General features: G+C 46.0%; 1 protein-coding gene across 1 annotated transcript in view; it reads left to right on the top strand.

Moving 5' to 3' along the window:
* The window catches only part of PLPP3 (phospholipid phosphatase 3), a 42,831-nt gene that overhangs the window by 12,738 nt on the left and 9,436 nt on the right, over positions 1-20,657 (top strand). The window contains exons 2-4 of the mRNA XM_086841635.1: positions 12,722-12,879; positions 17,388-17,671; positions 18,660-18,717. Coding sequence (XP_086697761.1) covers positions 12,722-12,879; positions 17,388-17,671; positions 18,660-18,717 — 500 coding nt within the window. The remainder of the gene's footprint in view (positions 1-12,721; positions 12,880-17,387; positions 17,672-18,659; positions 18,718-20,657) is intronic.

The following is a 20,657-nucleotide window of genomic DNA, read 5'->3' as shown; positions in this document are numbered from 1 at the left end:
CTCAGATAAGAGGTGGAATGAGGTGGATGCTGGGGCACCTTCCTTGCAGCAGGAGGGGTGCAAAGTGGAGGGGGTGTCTGCCAGGCCCCCTGTTCCCATGGCAGCCCTGACCCTCACTGGGACACCTCTGGTGCCACCACGTTCCCGTCAGGTGCCAGGAAGAGCCGAGCGGGGAGGAGGTGCTACCAACCATCCCAACCAACCAGTTGGGGTTTTTTATAGGCACCAGATGGTTTTAATAGAGGAAAGCTGAACTTCTTATGACCCTTCCCCACAGACGTTGTTTGTTGTTTTGTAATTGTGGCCAGGACGAAACCCTGTTCCAGAACCTGCAGTGAATCGAGAGCTTGGTGCCTTCTTCTCCATCCCACCATAAACCCCCCACTGTCCCCACGCTCCTCTGCCTGCCCTGGCTCCAAATGACCTGGAGGAAGCTGCTGGGCATGGAAAACTCGAGGCTTTCCACTGATCCCTGGCTAAAGAGATTAGCAAGAGTACAAGCTGGAAGAAACTGAAACATCTAAAAGCAAAGCACAAGGAAGCAATAAAATGTCAGGCCATGTTTTCCCTGCTGGTTGATTAAAAATTCTCCTGATAAGCAGGAAAGCTTTCATGGCTGGACAAGACCTGTGTCGTGTCAAATGCAGTGAAAGCTTTATTAGAGGAGGATAAAGCGGTGCGAGCGTTGGGTTGTACTTGCAGCCCTCCTGGAACTGTTGTCCCCCAGGGCTGAGGAGCAGTGTTTTTTGGAAAAGAGAAGGTCAAGCAGAAGGAGATGAGGCCTGGGTCTCCCTGCTCCCCACGGGAAAACCATCAGCAGTGGCAAACCAGTGAGCTTGGAGACCTGTGCCCAGTCAGTGCCAAGATGCTCCAGTGGGCCCATGGTTTCCCTCTAGCCTGAGAAATCTTGGGATCAAACACAAGACAGGAATGACAAAACAGGAAAACAAAAGGCTCACTTCCATGCTGTTGTGTTTGACTTCCCAAGGTTTTGATTGCCAAGGGCTGCATTGGGAGCCAGCTGGCTGCAAAGGGATGCAGATCTCCACTAAGAGAGGCAAAGGGGTGCAGATTTCAAATAAGAGAAGAAAGGCTTTTTTTTGTTTTGGGTGGTTGTTTTTTTTAATCTTTTGTCAGAGAAACTAACAGCTGTTATGTTTTCCTACAGGAGATACAATTTTGTGTACATTTCCACTTCCAAAAATAAATTATCACTTTTAGTTACCTGCTTCCCCAGCTCCCCCAGCTGCTCTTAAATCGTCTGCTGTTGTTGCTTTGCTACCTGTAGGAGTAAGAGGGTGCAAGCAGCAGGAAAGCCAAGTATAGAGTGCAAATCATACCTCAATTTTATATTTTTTCTCTTTGGAGCAGAAAACCTCTGCTTTTTACAAAAGGAAACCACAGTGGGCGGTTTAACTCTCAATCCCATGGCCCATGCTCCAAGAGATGTGCATTTCCCTGCAGATGTGGTACACAGTGTCAGCAGGATCAGGCCCACCAATGTGTGGCCCTAGAGACAGGCTGGACAATCCAAATTTTACTGCCAAAAACCTTGTTTTTATATGATAACTTGAAAAGAGGGGGGAAAGGGCCAGCTTAAAATTAATAATAACAATAGTAATAGTAGTAGTAATAGTAATAATAATAATAATAATAATAATAATAATAATAATAAAGCATGGGCTATTTGGCATGCCGGGTGTATAAATCTCAACATCAGCTACCTGTGAATCATCCAGCAGCACGTTAATTGGTACCCCTCAGTAGATGAGGATTTGGCACCAGGTCTGCATGTAATTACAAGCCACACACAGAAGGACACAGGCAGCTAATGAACTCCTGCCAAACTCCAGCTCCGCTCCTGTGGCTTTTGAAGTCCGCTGGTCTTTCAGCGTTTTGTATGGTAAGCACTGAAAGGCATCAAATCACTCCTTTGACAGTGTTTAGAAAGGGTTGGTTTGTTGAATAACCCAGTCCCTCCAAAGTCCCAAATCTGAGAACTGGAGCATCTATAGGCTTCTTTCTCAGCAGGGCAGTAAATAGGCTGGAAATAGAGGACACCCCTGAGGAGCTCCTGCCTTGCTGACAGGAGCCAGAGGGCTCCGGTTGCCACGATGGGCAGCAAGAAAAGAAACTATTTCCACTTCAAAAATACTTCAAAACAATCCCACCAATGGGATGCTTTTTTTTTTTTTGTCCCCCAAGCCTCAGTGCTTCCAACAGGGGCTGTGCACAGCATCTCTCATGGGTTTGCAGTTGCACTGGTGTTCTGAGTGAGGTGGTAAAAGGGTTTGTGGAGGGTTTCCGCTCTGTTGGGAGGGCAGGTTTTTGTGGTGCTGGGTTTGGAAGGTTGTGGTGCTTTCTCGTGGATGCTTTGTTGCTGGGATGGGATTTGAGCCTGAGCCCTTCTCCTCCTCTTTTCATGTCTGAGGTGACAAAGGGAGTAGTTGTTGAGATGAAAACAATTTCCATGAAAACCTGCAGTTTTCAGGCAAACATACCAGGCGGGTTTCATGGCAGTACCATGGTGAAGAGGAATAATGCAGCTTGGCATGAAGCCCTTCCAAAAAGAAAAAAAAGGGGGGAGGAGAGGAAACAGAAGAGCCTTTGTCAAAATTAACTGCAATAAAGAAAAAGGGACTCCTATTCCCTTGGGCTTCTTTAACCTTCTTTCCACAATTTATTCACAAGTTCCTTGACAGCAGGGCACAGCATTGCTGCAGGAGGCTGGAAATGGGAAACTGGGAGTTCTTAATTTTTGGTTTTAAAAGGCATGGTACATGTTGTGTCCCTGGAGTCGGTGTGAATAGAGCTTTGGGCCTTGCCTGTGCCATTCGGATGCAGCCCAATTCATCCTGTCCCTTAAAGAATCAGGGTTATGAGATGTCACCTGCCTGCAAAATGCAGCTCTTATGGGCAGGTTTGGGTGTCACCCTGAAAATTAAGTCTTCTGATCTTGTTTTTCATAACTGTAGCTGCTTTCCCAGGAAAGCAACTGTAAACATAGATGTGTATGCTTTCCTTCTAAGAAACGCCTTTTGATGGATGTGTTTTGCATGCCCAGTGTGCTTGGGAAGGTGGTAACTTAATTATCCAATCCCTGGTCGTTGTTGAGAATCTATAAATACTGGAGTCAGAAAATAAAAGCTGGTTCTTTCCTGTTCTAACACTGAAAAGTGTTTGTGTGAATCATTTTGTGTCCTTTAGTGACATTTGGGCTGTGCATGGGAAAGGGGCTGGGGGTAACAAGGTGGCTGTGCCCACCCTGCCCGACCCTGTGCTTGCAGAACACGGTGCTGAAATTTTCAGTGTTGCTATTACACTGGATTTGCAGAATTTTCAGTTTCCTAGAGGGATAAAAGCACCCAGAGGTCCGAGATGGTGTGCAGCACGGAGCCGTGCTGTCCCCAAAAAATCAGTTTGGCTTTCAGGGGCGCAGACAATTCACAGGGTCACATCCAGGGGCAGATGGGCCAGGGTAGGTAAGTCCTTGTGTGCAGTACGGGGTGGACACCTCTGGTGTCACTGCAGGTGACGTCTTGCCTCCAAAATACTCCATTCCCAGCTGCTTTTCACCAAAGTAACTTGAACTTCTGTGGGCAGGGAGGTGTCAGCATGGCCAAGGCAGCAGCTGTCATACCTCCTCCTTCCCCTGCAAAGTCTCCTTTCCCTGTAATACAAAACTATTTTAATTAAGAGAGTGATTTTTATTTCTTTTTTATTTTAATATTACCAGCACAATCTCAGTTCTATCATGTATTGCTATACATTAGGATGCCACTCTGTGCAGTCAAAATACAGAGGAACAAGAGGAATGGTGATATTACACTTTTTTAACCTGTTGATAAATAGGCAAAGCCTCACAGAGCTCTGCTCTGGGGACCACCAAGATCAACCCCCCATCACTTTAAGGGCCTTTGGATCACTTCCACCCACGTCTCTCTGCCTTTCAGCACTCTGGGCCATGCTTTATGTCCTGGAAACTCTACCAAATCGCGACTACCGAGGGGAAAAAGCTTCATTTCCAGTTAATCAAGGGAGTTGTGTAATACCATTTTCTCCTGGGGAACTTCCAGAAAAAAAGAAAGGAGGAGAGGAAGGCGGGGGGAAGAAAGGGGGGCATTACATAAAGCAAGTATATTAAGAGGAAATAAATTATGAATTAAAAGTGATTAGTGAACCTTTAAGGAAGAGGTCAGAAGTGCTTTTTGGAATACAAACTTTTTAAGCTTCCAGTGCTTGTATTGGGTTACAGAGTTATAACCCAGCCTTATTTGTGCAGGTGGCTGCTGCTTCAAATCCAAAGAAGGATTTTGCATTTACAATAGGTACATTGACAGAACTGGGTCAAAAAGCTACTGGTGGCAGGCTCAGGGCTATGGCCAGGAGCTCTGCTGCCTCCTGCACAGGGGCAGTTGCTCCCAAAAATGTCCTTAATTACAGTGGCACTGCCTGGCCACGGTGCTCAGGAAGATGTTTGGGAAATTCAGTGATGAAGTTTGATGAATTTTTTTTTTTTAGAGACCTAATGTTGACAGGGTTTACTGGCTTTATTTTTGTTTCATATGCTTTGTGTGTTTACTGAGTTAAAAATAATAGAATTTTGTTGGCTGCATTATACTGGCTACAGTTTTATATTTCTACCTGTTCTTGTTTTGCTTTGGGGTGCTTGTGCAAAGAGGAGGAGCCAGGGCTTCTGTGTCTGGGTGTTTGGGGGCTGAGATAAGGAATTTTTCCTTGCTATTTTATGTATCAAAACAGTACCTACAGCTCACAAAATTTTCCTTTTGATTAGAGGGTGGTGAATTGGTTGGATGTGGCCCTGAGCGACCTGATCTAGTGGGTGACATCCCTGTGCAAGAGTTGCAACCAGGTGACTTTAAAGGTTCCTTCAAACCCAACCTTTTCTATCATTCTGTGATTCTACATGAGTAGAACAGAGCTGTGATAACATGGGGAAATATTGGTGTTCACCCAGCCAGGGGGATGCCAGGGATGGAGGGGAGCAACTGCTTTGCTCACCCACCATTTTGGCAGAAATCTCTTAGATTTCCCCCCAAAAGAAAGGGGGTGTTGGGTGTTGCTGGGGCTGGGCAGGGGCCTGAGCCCTTCCTCGAAGGCAGAGCCCAGAGGAGTGGTGGTGAGAGGCTCGTTCCAAACCCCACTGACCAGCAGAGCAAACCCTGCCCGCTCCATTTGTAATTGAAAACATAACACTGTGTGTTTTTCACACCAGCTGCTTGCCTTCAGCATTGCAGAGTTCACAGGCACATCTTTAATTTCTTTTTTTTTTTTTAAATTTTTCCCCTCTCTTCAGTCTGGGTCATCCTAGGTCAGGCTTGTCATATCTGTGAGACTTCCAAAGCAGAGGTGCCTCAAAAGGTGTTGACACTTCGGGGTTTTCATGGGTGCTGCATTTTATCCCTTGCTGTAGACAATGTGAAATAATGGCTTTGTTTCCATCAAGTTTGGCTGGAGCTGGCTCTGGATTCCTGTTGGTAATGTCTTTTATATTCACCCTCTCCAAATTTGCTGTTTCCATCATGTTTGGCTGGAGCTGGCTCTGGATTCCTGTTGGTAATGTCTTTTATATTCACCCTCTCCAAATTTGCTGTTTCCATCATGTTTGGCTGGAGCTGGCTCTGGATTCCTGTTGGTAATGTCTTTTATATTCACCCTCTCCAAATTTACTGGTTGGCCAGTCTGGTTTAAATCTGTTTTACCCCACAAATGCAGAATTTTATGTGGACCTACATACTGTGGCTTGGATAAGACCTTTTGTTCTTATTAATACATTCTGAGGTATTCTGAAAATAAATGTGCACTTTAATATATTAAAGGTTTTTTAATGCATCAGCTCACGCCAAACTCCCATGAGGAACAACTTAACACTCTTTGTAGAATTCCCTTCTCTTTCTTCCTTTTTATATGGTCTTTGTCTTTGAAAATAGGTGACAGCTACTCACTAAAAGCACTTTTTCTCCCAGAAAAAAACAATGGCAGCATTCCTGTTCATCTGGAGCTCTTGGAGCGTGAGGCTAGCACGTTGTGTTCCAGCCACATGAGGAAGTATTCCTTCTCTTGGTTTCAAATCCAGAGAAATTTGCAGTGCAAGAGGATAATTTGGAATTTGGCTTAAAGTATCCATGACCAAGAACATTTTTATAATAATATCCTCCCCAGAATGGCTGGGTTAATAAATATGCTGTAGGCTGCACAGGGGGGTATTAACCACAAAGGATGAACATCATGGAATTATTTGGGTTGGAAGGGACCTTATAGCTTGTCTTTTTCATGTACAGGGACACTTTCCACTAGACCAGGTTGCTCAAAGTCCCATCCAACCTGGCCTTGAACACTTCCAGGGATGGGTTTGGGCATCAGGCCACACCTGTCACTTCTGACACCACCTTTGGTTCCTTTTAAAGGCACTTCTCAAATACCTCTGCAGCCTGGGGTCACCAATGTTACAGGGTTGTCCATATAGAAAATAAATATTTTTAGCTTTCTTCTTGTTTGCTGTTGCACTAACAGGCATGAGAAGATGTTTTGCCCAGTGTTCCTGATTAAGCAGATCTTCCTAAAAACAAATGAACCCCAAAAAAGTAAGAACCCAGAAAATATCATCTAAGTCAAAATGAACCTGTGTCTGCCACTAGGAGGTCTTTTGGAATCTGTAGCATCTGGTGGACCTAAAATGGTGAGGTTTGCTTTGAAGTCCCTAAGATCTAGCTGAAAAATAAAAATAGTAAAATGGACAGCAAAAATGTCACTCCCTTCATAGGAAGGATGCCAGACAAATTGATATAGATAGGGAAAATGTTCATGGGAGTCACATGAAGGAACCTACAGCAAATAGAAAATCAACTAATTTTTAGTTAATTTTAGTAGGGTTTTTTTTGGTGAGTTTTCTTTTTTGTTTGTTTGTTTGGTTTTTTTTGTTTTTTGGGTTTTTCCTGTGGAAATCAACCCATTGTGCCCAAGAACTTTTCCAAACAGGTCAAATCTGAGAAATACAATATATACTGATCCTTGTTTATAGGTTCTTTAGTACTCTAAAGCAGGTACCTGTTTTACTGTAAAGTCTAGGGTTTGTTTGTGTGGAGAATTTTCTCTCCTCATGTGTCTGTGTAGCTGAGAGTAGTGGAACTGTAATCGAGCTGAATGGGAATCTGTTTTGCAAACAGAGATATTAGATGTGTTTCCAAAATACAGGCAGATGCACAGATCAGTCTGCTGGACTGCTGGAATCAAAGTGAAGAACAATTAAGACTGTGCAGGTAATAGAACAGCAGAGCTGATGGTTAGCCCAGTTGTCTCCTTGTCCTTGTGAATATGCTGTCCTCAAGTATCCAGATTCAGTCAAAACACATTGGGATGGAAGCACATCACTGGTGCTTTCAAGGCATTTTAAAATCTGAATTTAATAGCTTGCTCCAGTCTGCAGTAGGATCCTTATTTTGGCTGATGCTGGGCTGCAAATCTGGTCCCATGAGATTATTTTTTTAGCTGAGCACGCTCCTAACACTCCTCCAGATTCACCCAGTGCTGCTGCAGAGCTGGGTTCTGTTTTGATTGACAGCACGTGCCTGATACGGCAGAAATGTGGAAATACTTCTGTTCTTTGGGTTATTAAATTTTATTTATATATTTATACATGTATTTATACATGTACAGTGTAAGTTGGCTTCAAAAGTTGCTCACTCTTGCAGTAGTTGCCAAGGCTGGCCTTGCAGTGCTGCAATTCTTCTCTGGAAGTTTTGGGAAGCCAACTTTTAAAGCCCAAATAAAAGCCTACCTTAGGCTAATCTAGTTTATATGCATTTTTAAATATGTACAAATATTGTAAACCAAATAAGGTTTATATGTACCCAAGATCAGCCACTAAGTACTTCAAATAGAAAGCCTTGTAGGTTCCCAAATATTTACAGAGCCTGACCTGAGTAAGGAATTAGATACCCCACTCAGCCCTGCCAAATTAATTAATGGTCTTTTTCACAAATTTAGGTCGATGTCTAATCTAGTGAAACCCTAAGAACACCCAGGGCCTGGAGAGTGGCAGGCAAAAGCATCATGGAATGCTTGTTAGAAATTACCATTGCTTTGTTGAGATAGCCAGCAACATCCCACTGACCTGCAGGGGTAAAGAACAAAGATTTAATAGAAAAAAAAAAAACCCTAAACTCTATCAAAACCAGACCTTTAAAAGGAAAAGGTGGTGATGGTGTTTATTTTGGTGCAGAGGTGAAGGCTGGGCTGGGAAGAGAAGAGTGGCCTGGGTGGGTCACTGCACAAATGCCTCTTGCCTTCCGCTCCTTCCACTTTTTTGATGAGTGGCCAATGAAAGCTTATCCCCTTTTTAAATTATTTTTTTCCCCCCATTAAATCTGCACAAGTGTTAACTTTTCAAAGACTCTGAGATTCAAAGTGCTGTACCCAACACAGAGCCCTTTTTTCTCCCGCCTTTGATTTTTATGCACATTTCAAGCTGGTCAGAGAGTACACCGGAGTTTTGTTTAGGCTTGGTGCTGGGGTTTTGGTTTTCAAGCTGCCAGCCTTCCCAGGATTATTGCCCATTAACTGCCTCTTAATAAAGGTGCTGACCAAAGAAAGGAATATTTTTTCCTTGGTGCTAGATTTCCAAACTCGATTGGCTTTGTTAAATGGAAAGACAAATAACTTCAAGCCCTGCTCTGAAATACCTTAGCACAGGACACCAGCAGTTAGAGGTCACCAAGTCACTTGGACTTCCTCCCAACAAAAGCAACATCATTTTTCAGTGTCCAGCCCCACAGCATCCCGCAGTGCCTCACACAATTCTGTAGTGTCCACACCTGCTCTGTGCTGCTCGGAGCGGGGCTGAGCCCCTTTGGATGGGGCAAGATCAGTCCCCGAGAGAATTCGATTGTGCTCATGGTTTGGAGCTGTGTTTGATCTCCTACAGCATAGCTGGATAAAAGCTTGTGGTTGGGATTTCCTTGTTCCCTTGTTATTAAAGCAAAACATCCCTGTTGTACAAGGAAAAGAAACTTTTCTTCACCTTGTGAAGGATGTTGCAGGTCAGAAGGTAATTTCAGTGATGTTTCCCTGCCTTTATTGCATGGGAAGAAGCAAATCCCTTTGTTTTATGCTTTAGTTTCCTGTGAGATGGGGATAGCAGCCCTTCTCTGGTTGCACAGGTCCCTTTGGATGTGCCAGTGTTGTGTCCATGCTCTAGGACATGGTCCAAAGGCTTCTGTGTCATTTCTCAGTGTGGAGATACCAGTATTAAGGAGGATGTGAGGTCCTTCTGCAGCGCTCCTAGAGATATTTTGCAGTCATTCTGTGCATGTAGGTGACTTGTACCCACAGACAGAATGACCAGATAGTACCATTTTTGGAGAGAAGTGAACATCCCCAAAATCAGTGTCATTTTTTTGTCTGTCCCGTACATCTGTCATTCACTTCAGTTCCTGAAATGAACCTCTTGTATCCTCAACAGTTTAGTACCGTGTGTAGGGATGGGAAGTGGTGGAGGTTGGAGACTTAACACCTTTATGGGGTTCAGCTGTTGAATCTGTAGATCCAAACCACTGGAGCCAGGGATGCACACTCTGAATTCCCTGTTAAAATGCTGACTCAGAGAGGCAGACTGGGGCAGGAGAGGTGATGAGGCCAGATGTTCCATCCTCACAGTACAGCCCTATTCTGCTTGCCTTCCATTTCCAAGGTGTGTGGGCTCTAAGCCCTACTTCTGGATCCTTTTGCCTCGGGCAGATCTCCTAGTGTGAATAATGTCTCTGTGGTGTTTTGTTTGAGGGATCCCAAAGGCATCTCTCTCTGCATTTAATTTTCTGTCTTCTTCCAGACTTCCCTCTGTAGTGTTTTTTCTGCAAAGCCCATGCTCTGGCAGCCTTTTGCCACCACTACAGTTTTCTCTGTGCTGGAACCCCCTTGCCAAAAAAAAAAACGTGGGTGGTGACCTAGTCTTTCAGACAACCCGTCCTCCAAGAAATAACCTCGTGGAAGAAGAGCCATCTTAAGAACAGTTTATTGTTTTCCATGGACTGGGGTCTTCCATTCCTTGGGTGAAAGAGCAGCCTCTCACCCAACTCTCAAAATCTAGGGCATGTTATGTCTTCTAAGTAATATTCATTCAGTTATAGGGGAGTGTGTTTATGTTTCTCATGTTAAAAAAGGGGAAGGGAAAAAAAAAAAAAGAAAGGGAATCTGAGGTTAGTGTTTTGCTGGAAAAATATCAAGACTTGATTGGCAATATCCCACTAAACCACAAGTTTGTAGGAGAGAAAACAAACCCATTGGATTTTCCAAACTATGCCTATGTACTTTATGGAAATGTGTCCCATATAGGTCACTTATGCTCTTATTATAGCTGTGGCAAGTGCATATATAATTGAAGCACAGAAATACTACCCCATGCTGCTCAATGAATGAAGGAGAAACAAATCTTTATTATTCCTGGGTTCACAGAATATATAGGAACACTATTGTCTCTTTTTTATTATTATTATTATTATTTTTTTAGTTGCTTTTTTTTTAGGGCCGGTTTTAGCTTTCAGATGTGTTTTATTGTCTGTGGGAACATGTGTTTTACAGACCTGTCATGTGAAAGCCATTAACAAGAGGAACTGGAGGAATAACAATGAGCCACGTAACTGTGGTGTGTCTACTCCCCGAGTTCAACCCCGTGCCGCCGCGCCGGGCGCGCGTGAAACCGGATCGCGCCCAGCGACCTTAGCGCTTCTCCCCCTGCCATCCCTCATCTGGAAACCTAAGGATTTTTTAAGTGGCCCATTAAAACAGGATTGCTGGCATCATAGGCAGGCTTCTGGGGCCAAGCTGGCTGGGCATCAAAATGGTTAAATCGCGGAATGAAGATCAACTGGATTCACAAGAGATGTCCGAATTTATTTACCAAATCTGAGCTGGGCGGGCAGTTCTGAAACTGTTCCTCGCTGGTTCATACATGTGGTGGAAACTGTCCCGCCTTGCCAAGCAGCTCGGGGCCAAGAACTTGCAACTAACCCATTTCCAGAGTTTTTGAGAGGATCTGAAAGGGGTCCTAAGCAGTGGCCTAGACCATTATTGGGTACCTGGAAATTTTACTTCAGTGTGTGTTGTCCCTGCTCAGAGGTGATGGAGTTTTTTCTTAAGACTAACAAAACCCTGTAGTAATCCTGGCTTAGGCAAACCCATTAACATATAGGAAAAGGAGCCAAAGTGGATTGCGCAAAGTGAAATCCAGAGAGTGGTTCATGTGGAGAACAAGGGGAGCATTATTTTGATGACACTTCTGGACAAACATGGATGGTGCCCTTGCTAATCATATCTAGGAGATGATGTTCGCTGCAAATGTACTGTGGACAGCTTTGGGTCAGACCCAAGAGCGCTTCATTTTTTATTTATTATTTTTCTTCATTCTAGAAGGAAAAACCCTCTGATGTCTTTGACTGCTAGCTGTGTAAACAAACCCACAGATACTTAAGCAAGTTAGTGGTCGACAAGTATTCCCTAATGCCTTCGGTAGGATCTGGGTGTGAGACCTGTTGTCTTGGCCCAAGGACAGCTGGAACCACTGTGCATTTGTTTTTCCCCTTACCTGGGTTTCGCTCTGCAGGTGGGAGGAGGGTTTCCTGTACCTTGTGGCTTGTGATTTACTCTGAACATGGGTTTCAGGGAAATTGGGGCTTGGTTTTGTGGGGATGTAGTGCTCCTCTCGATGATGGGCTTAACAGCAAAGATGGAAACTGAGGCAAAGGGAAGGAGGGTGCCCTGCCCAAGGTGACACTGTGGCTGGGAAACACCCTTCTAGGTGTTTCTAGGTTTGAGGCAGTGCTGTATTTGTCTGAAAAACTTCAAAACCCACGGAGTTAGGGACATGTCACAATTTCTGGGTGTCCCTTCCGTACTGTGTGTCCTGACCCATGTTCTTGAGCAGATCTGCTCCCTGCCTGGGGCAGAGATCCAGCCAAGCTGTACAGACACAGGAATCCTGCACAGAGGGTTTACAGACAGTATTTAAAACCCAGACTTCACGTGGCCTTATTGTGACTGAAGGTGAACAGGCTCTGATGGGAGTTCATCGGCTTTTGTGGATGCTCTGGATGGGTGTCCCCTGGCTGCTCAAAGCACATGGTTGGTGCATTAGTAGGTGTGAACACCGGCAGAAAACTGTCAATACACCCCGAAAATGCAAAGAGGAGTGAGGCTTCAAAGGCAGGGAAGTGATGGGGATGGAGTAGCTGGGCTGGCCAGGTAGGAGAGAAGCCCTGCGGATACTCGATCCTGCCGTGTTTGTTTGCACAGCTCTGGGCTGCTCTGCCCGGTGCGCTCGGAAGAGCATTGGGCCCTCCCCGGAGAAAAGTGCCAGATTGGTTTTCATGGCCTTTTGCAGAGGGATTGCTCCAGGGGTCTGTTCCTGTAAGTTAATATTTGCAGTGCACAGGGCTTAACTGGAACCAGGCTGCGCAGACATCTGATAACCATAACAGAGGAGATGCTTTTTCCCTGCAAGACCAGCTTGGAAAAACAAATCCCAATGCTATCACTGTTTTCCCTTTGGAAAGGTAGTGATATGGAAAGAAAAGCACCAGGAATGGCGATGGGTGGTTTGCAAGAGGTTTTCTAGTTAAATTTTGGCTTGGTGGGTTTTTTTTTTGCGAGCTGCTTGGTTTTGCCTGTATTGCTGATGGCTTTGGTTGTTGTCTCCCCTTCCTTGTAGCCGGGTTGCCCTTCCTCATCATCGAGACAAGCACAATCCAACCCTACCAGAGGGGCTTCTACTGCGACGACGACAGCATCAGGTACCCGCAGAAGAACGTGGAAACCATCAACGACGCGGTGCTGTGTGCTGCGGGCATCCTCATCGCCATCCTGGCAGTAAGTCCCACCTCCAGAACCTCCTGTGTCCCCCAGGGGTTTTATTGGCACCTCTTTGTCCTGCTAATGCCGATATCTACCCGGTGCACATCTCCTCTGCTGATTGTTTGACTTTTGTAAGCCTGGAGTTGCAAACATTTACAAATGAAAGCTTGTAATGAGAGGAATGAGATTGCTCTTGAAGCTTGTAAACAGGCCCAAAGCTGTTTGGGCAAGTCTGTGTGCTTCACAAGAACTTATTCACCCTCCAGTAGGAGTTCAGAGTGGAGGCAAAAACACTTGAGTGTCAGTAAAGACTTGGCATGGTTTGTCCCTATTCAAATAACTCGTGGTATTTGCCTATTTTATAAGCTTTAAAAAACAAAGAAAGGATACATCTTTTCAGCTAACCAGTGCCTGAAAAATTTAACAGGTTAGTATTAGGTTTTTAAGAGATGGCATATTACAGCCATTTTTAAAAGACAATTAAAACCTTCCATGGGGAGCGTATTCCCAGAGTCCTCGCTGTAAAATGTAGTTAATGTCCCACCTTCCCAACGCCTCTTCCTTTTCCTTCTGCCAGTTTTTCTAGAGCTAGGATATGATTGCATGGCAAGAGCTTTATTTGTCAGCCAAAAAGCTGAACTCAGCCCATGAGCTGAGCCTCCTGATGCCCACGTGTGCCTGGTCTGGGGCAGGAGAAAAGAGCTGTCTCCTGGTTGTTGCTTAAACACTTCCAGCTAAGATGAAATTCCCCTGTGAAAAGTACCTACATTTTCCTTCTCACCTGCTGCCAGAACAGCTCAGGTGCTTTCCCAGAGGTGCCACCTTCCTCTTGCTCCTTCAGCTGGGAGGGCTGGGAATGGAGAGGTCAGGAGCACTTGTTCCCCTTTCAGCTTTCCTCACAGATGGAATGTCATGGGCAGCAGAGATTTTAGGATGGCACAGTGCCTGCTTTGGTAACACCCCATCCTCAGCCTTGCTGCTTTGTGTGGTGAATGTCTCCATCATTTCCTCATCTCTCCATCATTCCCTGACCACATAGACACACTCAGCAAAGCAGGTCCCCAAAATTGCCCTGTCCCTCTGCCCCCTCCCTCCCCAACACAAACCCAAAAGGTGCCAGGGCCCCAATTCTATAAATGCAGCAGAACTTCACCCTGCAGGTGAATGACCCCTGAGTGTGGAAAAGCCATAAAAATGAAATGAAAAAGGCTCTCATTTTCGCATTACTGCCGGAGCTATCGGCACGCCAGCTCCAAGCAGAGTGTGCTTCTGATCCCTAATGAGGCAGTGGCAAATACAGGAGTTGGAACAGAAACTGGAAACATAATCAGCTGCCTGTGTGATCCATCAGCTCTCTACCACGAAATAGCAGGTCAATTGAAAGAGAAAGAAAATCCCCAAAGAATTGGATGTTTCTGCCCTGGTTTCACTGTGCCCACAACAAATGTAACTTAATAAGGTAAATTCAAAAGCTCAGTTATTTGCTGTTGAGTGACACAAATGGCTAACAAGGAACTGAAGGAACAGATTTCTTTGCTATGGCAGTCTGCATGGAAAATTCAAGTCAGCCTGACCTCCTTTTTCAGATGTAACCCAGATACCAGCATTACTGTAGCATAATAGGAATTCCTTCCAAATCCACAAAGCACTGACTCCTCTCCTTTCGCTCACATCTTTTGCCTTTGGAAGGCAGGGCAGTTGGTTACGAGGACTTCCAGGGATGGCTTTTGGGATGGAGCAGCCAAAATTTCACACCCTTGATTTATGTGGTGTCACAGCCAGTCTAGCCTGGGGTAAAAAGGTCCAGGTCATGTTTTAAGTGGCTTGAGGACACCCAGAGAGTTTGCTAAGTAAACGGCAGAGGCGAGACCTTGGCTTCCATCAGGATGGGAGAGGATATGCATTTGGTTTGAATACCTGTCTATTTACTGGCTTCAGTCAAATTTCCATGCAGATGACACTGGAGAGGCTCATGCCCCTGGGCTATGCACTCTCACCTCTCTCCTGGCTGCCCTGCTTGATGTGATGTTGGTGGTCCCTTGGATGGCCAGGGGAAGGTGACACTCCTCTTCCTGAGCCTTGTAGGGCTACCACTGCTGTGGCACCGTGTCCCCACACCTGACAGGTCTTGGAGGGCTATGAAAAATTCCTAATAAAATTAATTTGCTAGGTGATCTAAGTTACACACCTGGATTAGCTGGCTGGTTTACAGCTGAAGGTGACACGCTGCAATGTGATTAGCACAGAGAATGTTGTACCAAAAGCAAGTGGCTAGAAAAGCTCTAATGGCAGGCTAATGGATTGCTGGTGATACCTTATAATAACAGTAAAATGGATTTGACAACTGAAAGTCTGCAGAAAGCATTCACAGACAGAAAAGTTTGATGTTGGCTTCTCTCTACTGACCAACTTTTTAAAATATGTGTGCCAGGGAATTGTGCCCATCACCTGGGAATGGCAGATGTCCTGTGTGGATGGCTCACCAGGAGTGCAAGGCAGGAGAAGATCTTGATATCTTTAAAACTTGTTTTCTTTTCAGGGTGCCCTTCCAGTCTGTGCACATCTGTGCTGCATTAGTTTTTCACCATCCTGCTTTATCTGGGACAGCACTGCCAAAAAACCAAGTTTTACCCAATTTTTATCTTCTCATTAAGTTGATCCACGGCTTTCACTAACTGGGGAGGGTTCCTGGGTACCCAGCAGCATTTCATTGAGGGAATGAAGGCTCCAGTTTACAATCTGCTACATGTGTGCAATTACCCAGACCACCAACAGTGAGAGAAAAATATTAATTCCCCAGACTTTTGTTGGTCCCTGTTTAAAATGGTCACATGCCTTTCCCCAGGCCAAGAGCCTCAGGTTTGCATGGATCTTTTTGTGAGTTTGCAGTAATGGCACATCTCCCAGTATCAGATATCATCCTTAATTTGTCTGGTCTTCCCTTTGTGAAAGCCACGAGAGCCTCAGAGCTCCCTTTCCTGTGAATTTGGGCTTTTGGGAGGGGACCTGCCCTTGTGCAGGAGCCTCCGTGTCCATCCAGGACAACCACCCTCTGCAGGCCTCACGCCTGTGGGTTTCCTGGCTGGCAGCTTGTGCTGGAAAGAGGTTCAAAATGGAGATAAACCGTGGTCTTTGGAGACTGTGAGGATTGAAATGATGCAGCTCCCTAAACAAGCCTTGGTCACTACCAGATTTCCAAGAGGAAATCTCAGCTGTGACATGCAAACCCCAAATGGTGGTGCAGCCACTCAAAGAACTTCTGTGCATGGTAGCTGCTCTAGCTTGGTATTTATTCTCTGTTATTACAGTTGTATCTCTCTTTGATAAAGCCTGCTTAGCTGCAATTTCAGCTGCCTTAGGTCAACCTTTGTTTTTTCAAGCCTTGGTACCAGTGAGTTCAAACAATGATACAGCTTCACTCTTCTTAGCCTAATTGCCATGCTTTTCCAGTTTATTAGTTTCCAAAGGTTGTGCCAAGCTTTTAAAAAAGGTAGGCAGGGGAGCCTCGTCTCCTGCTTATGGCTGGCAGGCTGCCACACCAGGAGGAATATTGCTGGCTGCTCCAGAAAGGGATTAACATGAAGGCATTTTTCCTGACATATCAAAGTCCTCGTGACTACAGAGAGGCAGGGACAAGGGGGCATCCAAAAAAATAAAAACCACAACAAAAAAACCTCCCAAAACCTCTGCCTCAATTTATTACTCAGGTATAAAAAACGTTTGGAGTAATGAATGAAATCCTAAAGCTGTAAATCTGGAGCTTAAAATTTAGATGTGTAGCGTGATGGAGAACAATTTAAACCTTTGGCTCTTTGGGAGAGGTGAGACTTTTGGGCTTCATTTCACAGCCTGATTTTCATTAACCTGCCTTTTAAGAGTCATGAGTGTGGGAAGTTGGATCCTCTGCTCCCTGACAGTGATTTATGGTGATATTGTCAAACCTCAGCACCCCTGACACAAGAAAAACACAATCTGCTGCCATGTGATGATGGCAAGACCCCTTGAAATGCCCCAAAATAGCTGGACCTTTTGGAGGCCTTGAGAGGTCTGAATTGGGTCTGCTGGCAGCAAGTTTTGGGCCAGAATCTGAAAAATTTGGGACTTTCTGTTTCTTCCATTGTTGTGTAAATGATTTTGAGGGAGGAAGATAAGCAGGCTGTGGGTTTCTTTTCCTCCAAAATCAGTTTGATAAGAGGGGTAGTGTGTCTGGCCTCTCCTTCCCAGCACACACCAATTCTTTATGTCAATTTTCTTTTCCCACTATGCCAGGGTGTTATTTCACTTTTGTAGAGATAGGCCAACGTGCTAACCCAAAAAATCTACCCTTTTTTGTTTTGTTTATTGGACTTCTCCATAAACATCCCGAGCACTGGGAGGAAGGAGGGGGAGGATGGACAGACACTGGGCCATGTCAGGAGCAGATTCCTGCTTTGGGATCCCGCAGCCCTGAGTTCACACCCACCCCCTGCTTTTGCTCAGCCGTTTCCCCGCTCCCTGACCTCTCTGTTGTGCTTCCCTCGCAGATCATAACGGGAGAGCTCTACCGCATCCACTACCTGAAGGAGAAATCCCGCTCCTTCATCCAGAACCCCTACGTGGCAGCTCTCTACAAGCAAGTGGGCTGCTTTGTTTTCGGCTGCGCCATCAGCCAGTCCTTCACAGACATTGCCAAAGTGTCCGTCGGGCGCTTGCGGCCGCATTTCCTGGCGGTTTGTGACTTGGATTTCTCCACCATCAACTGCGCCAAGGGAGTTTACATCCAGAACTACACCTGCAGGGGAAATGACAGCAGGGTGCAGGAAGCCAGGTGAGCCCAAAGCCAAGGGCTGCTGCCACTAAATGTGCCTCGGGTTTCTCTGTCAGCAGTAGAGGGTTTGAATCTGAAACTGAGACTGGGGTTAGCTTGGATATTAGGGTGAAATTCTTCCCTGTGAAGGTGGGGAGGCACTGGAATAGATTTTCCAGAGAAGCTGTGGATGCCCCACCCCTGGAAATGTTCAAGTCTATCTTAGATGGGGGTCTAAACAACCTGGTCTAGTGAAAGCTGTCCCTACCCATAGCAGGAGGGTGGAATGAGTTGGTCTTTGATGTCCCTTGCAGCACAAACCATTCTAGAATTCTATGAAATGCTGCTTTTTCTGCAAAGGCCCAAAAAATCTGTTTTCCAGTGAGCAGCAGTTTCCCTTGGGAAGTGTGGCACTCAGCTGAATAATATTTCTTTTCCTTTCTCTTTCCTCCTACACTATTGTTTCCCTGAGCTGCCGCTCTGTGTGGGAATTCACCCCCAGAGCTGAGCTCATGGTGAGCAGCCCGAGCTGTCCCGTGTGTCACAGCAGAGCTTCTCCTCAGGAAAGGCTCCACCACACAGGCAGGGCTGCCAGTGCCTCCCCTTGGAGCTCTGTCACATCCATCAGACGCCAAATTTTGACTTTTCCAAGGGCACATTCCCCATGCTGCAATCAAGCAGCTGGAGAAGTTGCTCTCTTCTCGTTTCTTTCGGGTTTCCCGGTTATTTGAGGCGAGATGATGAGTTATTGGGCTATCCTGGAAATAACTGCTGTCCCATGAGTAGGCCAGGAAGGGACAAACAATGCGAGCATCCTGTCCATCCGTTCGCTTTCTGCCTCACCAGCAAGCAGGGCGGATAACAGGGGTTTTATAACCCAAAGAACTGGGGGTTGAGAGTCCCTGTGCACTGGCAGCCTCAGATGCCACAGGCAGCTCACTGTATTAAGGGAGAATTATAATATTGAGGATTATACTGGCTGCTTCTGAGCACCTGCTTTGTTTTGCAGGAAATCCTTCTTCTCTGGGCACGCGTCCTTCTCCCTATACACCATGCTGTACTTGGTGGTAAGTGACCTCCCTGAGCTGCTTGATTCCCTGTCCCCCTGTCCCACATTCCGTAGAATAATGGGAGGATGAGTGTTGGACATGGAAAGTTGGTTGAATTAAAAAAAAGTCTGAGCTGTTGGTGGGAAGATCCACCCTCAGCTGTGGTGTTATTCAGGATAGAGACTCCTGGGGTGGTAGCTGAGCTGTGTGTGCAGCTTTGGGATGTGGCCAAGGTGGCAGCTAAATCCAAATCCTGCTAAATTTGTGAACGACCTGTGCAATTCTGTTGGCCCCACGTTGTGGTTTCCACTGTGGAGAGATTGGGGCGAGCCAAAGCCTTTCATGGACGGAGGGGGAGGATGCGCTGCCGTGTCAGGAGGTGATGCCTGGTTCCGAAATGTGCCAGCGGAGCAGGTGGAGCAGCCTCTGCCTGCCTGGTTCCGGAGGGGAGAGCTGGGACTTGTTTTCCTTTGTCAGTGAGAAATGGCTCTGCCCTTCCTGCTCTGGGGCTGGGGCCGGGGTGGCTGCCAAGGTGCTTCCTGCCAGGACTGCGGGAGGCAGCACTGCCCACAGGGGGCTGGACACACACACACGCCCTTCTGAGGGGGTTCACAGGGATTTCTGTCTGGTTCTCCTTTTTTATAAGTTATTCATTTCATTGAAAAAATCAAGTTTCGTGTTGCTTTTAAGATTTGTGCTCCTCCTCCTCCTCCATCCCTGCTAATCTGGGACTTGCAAGCAGAGGAACAGAGCTGCACTGATAAAAACATGAAGCATGAGCTTTTATCTGTGAGCAGTGCTCCCCCCATCCCTCACCCTCTGGAAAGATAAGTGACCACTGCTCCCTCCTGCCTTTCCAGCCTTGGATCCCCCTCCCTGTGAGCAACTCCTCTAACTGCATCACTGAGCTTTCCAAGCAGTTGTGGGCTGCATATTAAATTCCTTCTTTGTTTTCCTTCTTATTCTGTTCTTGGAAAACTTTTGAATTTCTTCAAAACGTTTTGGCTGCTTCCTCCCAGCTGTATCACAATAAAGAGCTGCCTTGGTGATGCTTCACAGGAGGCTCAGCCCATCGTAAAACTTTGTGAGCTGAGTTTGGAAGCCATCACTCACATTTATTTCTGTCATTTATTTCTGGGAAGGTCTGTGGGCACTCAGATAAGTCAGCCCTGAGATATTTTCCAGCCCAGCATCTGGGAACAGCAAGGAGTGCCAGTCCCTGTTAAGATGGTGATGGCTCTTCTACCAGGGCTTGACCTATTTTCTGCAGGTTGCTGGACAAACTTTATTTTTTCATGTGTTTTTCTGAAAACCCAGCACTTTTGGAGCAGGTGAGAAACAAATGGGAATACAGAGCTTGGGGGGCTGATGGCAGAGACCCCAAAACTGCAGAATGCATTCCAGGTTCCCACAGGATGCACAGAAAACCTGCATGGCTCATTTTCCATTTTTGCTTTGCACCAATGCCTGCTGCCTGACGTTGTTTTTAACTTTGCAGCAGGCTTCAGAGGTGGTGTTTAGCTCGTGTGTGATGCTTCAGATGCCTCTGGTCTCTCTTTGCTGCCCTTCCCTGTCCCCAGATGGGAACACTTGAGCTGTCAGCACCCACCAGACTTTGCCCCACACCCCCTGACCCAGGACAACAGGCTGCTCCATTTACCCCTCTCTATGGAGGGGGAAATCCCTTTAAAATTATTTCATTTTTAATTTTTACCTTGTCCCAAAACTGTGATGTGGCTGGTAGCAGACTCTGTCTGGCCAGCTCTCCAGTTGCCTTGTGCTTCAAGAAGTCAGGAAAAATTACATCAAGTATTTGGTGATAAATTGAAGGAAAAGGCAACTTGAGACAAGACAAGTGAGGCAACAATCTTAAGGCCCTCTTCCACCTAAATGATTCTGTGATTCCAGCTGGTCTAGCACCACCCTGCTCTCCATCACTCCCTGGTCACTGCCAGAGC

Source organism: Cyanistes caeruleus, chromosome 9 (assembly GCF_971803275.1).
Source record: "Cyanistes caeruleus chromosome 9, bCyaCae1.hap1.1, whole genome shotgun sequence".
Lineage (NCBI taxonomy): Eukaryota > Metazoa > Chordata > Aves > Passeriformes > Paridae > Cyanistes > Cyanistes caeruleus.
Note: the sequence above shows the minus strand (reverse complement) of the source record. Positions and strands in the feature narration are given on the sequence as shown.